This window comes from Oncorhynchus masou, unplaced genomic scaffold (assembly GCF_036934945.1).
Source record: "Oncorhynchus masou masou isolate Uvic2021 unplaced genomic scaffold, UVic_Omas_1.1 unplaced_scaffold_7499, whole genome shotgun sequence".
Classification (NCBI taxonomy): domain Eukaryota; kingdom Metazoa; phylum Chordata; class Actinopteri; order Salmoniformes; family Salmonidae; genus Oncorhynchus; species Oncorhynchus masou.
The window spans coordinates 10,941-14,702 of NW_027013959.1; the positions used below are offsets into that span (position 1 = coordinate 10,941).

Consider the following 3,762-nt stretch of genomic DNA (forward strand, 5'->3'; position numbering starts at 1 on the left):
AGGAGGGAGTGAAAGGATGCCAGGTCCGCAGGAGGCGAGTTTTCCTCCATTTCCGCTCGGCTGCCCGGAGCTCTGTTCTGTGAGCTCGCAATGAGTCATCGAGCCACGGAGCGGGAGGGGAGGACCGAGCCGGCCTGGAGGATAGGGGACATAGAGAGTCAAAGGATGCAGAAAGGGAAGAGAGGAGGGTTGAGGAGGCAGAGTCAGGAGAAAGGTTGGAGAAGGTATGAGCAGAGGGAAGAGATGAAAGGATGGAAGAGGAAAGAGTAGCGGGAGAGAGAGCGAAGGTTGGGACGGCGCGATACCATCCGAGTAGGGGCAGTGTGGGAAGTGTTGGATGAGAGCGAGAGGAAAAGGATACAAGGTAGTGGTCGGAGACTTGGAGGGAGTTGCAGTGAGGTTAGTGGAAGAACAGCATCTAGTAAAGATGAGGTCGGCGTATTGCCTGCCTTGTGAGTAGGGGGAAGGTGAGAGGGTGAGGTCAAAGAGGAGAGGAGTGGAAAGAAGGAGGCAGAGAGGAATGAGTCAAAGGTAGACGTGGGGAGGTTAAAGTCGCCCAGGACTGTGAGAGGTGAGCCGTCCTCAGGAAAGGAGCTTATCAAGGCATCAAGCTCATTGATGAACTCTCCGAGGGAACCTGGAGGGCGATAAATGATAAGAATGTTAAGCTTGAAAGGGCTGGTAACTGTGACAGCATGGAATTCAAAGGAGGCGATAGATAGATGGGTAAGGGGAGAGAGAGAGAATGACCACTTGGGAGAGATGAGGATCCCGGTGCCACCACCCCGCTGACCAGAAGCTCTCGACATTTCACTCTTCTATTTGTTTCAATCACTTGGGTCGTAATTCATTTGGGCACACCGTAGCAAAACGTTTGTTATTGGACAAATTCAGGCAGTCTCTCTCGTTCTCTCTCTGTGCTGTGTCCCCACTCCCCCCTCTCTCTCTTTCTCTCTCTGTAAACCCACTTCTCTCTCTGTGTCCCCACTCCCCCCCCCCCTCCTCTCCCCACTCTTTCTATCCCCCCTCCGTCATTCCCCTCTCTGTCTCTCTAGTTGAACGTGACCCAGGGCAGGGCGTTGTGTAACAAGATCATCATGCTGTTCACTGACGGAGGAGAGGAGAGGGCCCAGGAGATCTTCCAGAAGTATAACGCTGACAAAAAGGTTGATTGAGAGATAGAGACGTCTCCTACACACAGACATAAGGAACCCTCAGGAAGAGGAGGTTCTGTGGGTAGTTTACATGATCCTGGGGAAGATCTCCATCAGAGGAGCTGCTACAGGATGAATTCTGTACATAAATCAAAGCGCTTCAATTACTCAATGATACAGATGTGTGTATCACAGGGGGCTGGTTGCACCTTAATTGGGGAGGACGGACTCATGGTAATGGCTGGAGCAGAATCCATGGAATGGTATTCGAACACATCAAATACATATTTAACTAGTGTCTGATACCATTACAGTCACTCCATTCCAGTCATTATTATGAGCCATCCTCCCTTCACCAGCCTCCTGAGGTGTGGATATTTGTTCATAATCGGCCGTATACTGTGTAAATGTGTTTGGTAAGCAGAGTGTAGAAATCCCAGGGCAACGGGTGGACTAGTGTTCCCATCTCTTGCTAGATAATACACACCAACATACTGTAGAGATATACAAGTCATATGCATACACTGAAACATACTTTACACAGAAACAGACATGTTACATCTATTTATGACCCTTGACCCTATGTTGACCCTTTAGGTGCGGATATTCACGTTCTCAGTGGGCCAACACAACTATGACAAAGGACCAATCCAGTGGATGGCCTGCACCAACAAAGGTACAGAACACACGCGCGCGCAAACACACATACGTCACGGCCCTGCCTGAATACTACCTCCTTCCTACCTATCTGATATGATTAGATGAGGGAAAGCAATGTGTCCACCCTAATGCTTTTACAGTAGGACCAGAACATGTCAGATAAGTGACTACTTCCAGGAAGAGAACAAGGATGCATTGTCATGGAATTCAATCAGAGCCAAAGTCTGCCATACTGTGTCCTGGTATGTTATATTGTAAGGTATGACGTCTAAGGTGAAATACTTGTGTTCCAGGGTACTATTATGAAATCCCCTCCATCGGTGCTATCAGGATCAACACTCAGGTAAACAGTCATCAAATAGATCTTAAAACAAGTCTCAACTCAACTATAAGAGGCAAACCTTGCTTTGGTGCAAATGTTCAGTAAATCTGGCACGTTGTAATAATGCAATACAGCGTTTCTACAGTTCTTTCGAGTTTGTGTCTTATGCCCTCTTGTGGTCATATGGTACACCTCTCTATATAGTCATGCTATTCAATGCACAGTAGTGCTTGTTTCATTGGTTTGGTCTGATTCCTCTCTCACACACAACAGGAGTATCTGGATGTACTGGGAAGGCCCATGGTCAAAGCAAACAACAAGGCCAAGCAGGTTCAATGGACCAACGTTTACCAGGACGCGCTGGTACGTTACACCAACTGATACAATATTGAACGGGGGATCAAATATGAACCAACAGCAGTGGGGTGAATATAGTTACAGCACAGTTACATCAGAAATAGTGTGAAGTTGTATTCTGGATGGTTACAATGAAGATGGGTGAAGTATCTTTGATACTTTGAATTCAGAGATAATTGAATTCCTTTCGATTCCAAATTCCAAGAATTCTATTCCCTAATTCAATATTGTCCCCAACAATTCCACAAATTCCAACTCAAAATCAATTCCCTCAGACTTTCAGGCTAGTCCTGCCACTGTTCAGACAGCCTATCTATACAGGAAATATAGCAATACAGGCTGTCACTGTTCAGACAGCCTATCTATTCAGGAAATATAGCAATACAGGCTGCCACTGTTCAGACAGCCTAGCTATACAGGAAATATAGCAATACAGGCTGCCACTGTTCAGACAGCCTAGCTATACAGGAAATATAGCAATACAGGATGTCACTGTTCAGACAGCCTAGCTATACAGGAAATATAACAATACAGGCTGCCACTGTTCAGACAGCCTATCTATACAGGAAATATAGCAATACAGGCTGTCACTGTTCAGACAGCCTAGCTATACAGGAAATATAGCAATACAGGCTGCCACTGTTCAGACAGCCTAGCTATACAGGAAATATAGCAATACAGGCTGTCACTGTTCAGACAGCCTAGCTATACAGGAAATATAGCAATACAGGCTGTCACTGTTCAGACAGCCTATCTATTCAGGAAATATAGCAATACAGGCTGCCACTGTTCAGACAGCCTATCTATACAGGAAATATAGCAATACAGGCTGCCACTGTTCAGACAGCCTATCTATTCAGGAAATATAGCAATACAGGCTGTCACTGTTCAGACAGCCTATCTATACAGGAAATATAGCAATACAGGCTGTCACTGTTCAGACAGCCTAGCTATACAGGAAATATAGCAATACAGGCTGCCACTGTTCAGACAGCCTATCTATACAGGAAATATAGCAATACAGGCTGCCACTGTTCAGACAGCCTAGCTATACAGGAAATATAGCAATACAGGCTGTCACTGTTCAGACAGCCTATCTATACAGGAAATATAGCAATACAGGCTGTCACTGTTCAGACAGCCTAGCTATACAGGAAATATAGCAATACAGGTTGAAATGGTTCAGAACCAATCCTGCAGTACACTTTTACACTATTCATTCCATTAACCCTTGTGTGGTGTTCATGTTTTTGTTATTGATGGACCCAC

At 45.7% G+C, this 3,762-nt stretch overlaps 1 protein-coding gene across 1 annotated transcript; it reads left to right on the forward strand.

The window, feature by feature from the left end:
- Positions 1-1,037: 1,037 nt before the first annotated feature.
- On the forward strand, positions 1,038-2,499 carry LOC135537304 (voltage-dependent calcium channel subunit alpha-2/delta-1-like; the record flags this gene model as incomplete). The annotated part of the gene is made up of 4 exons (XM_064963505.1): positions 1,038-1,166; positions 1,752-1,830; positions 2,108-2,157; positions 2,410-2,499. Coding segments are annotated over exons 1-4 (288 nt in total), but the record flags the coding sequence as incomplete, so codon positions are not given.
- Positions 2,500-3,762: the final 1,263 nt, after the last annotated feature.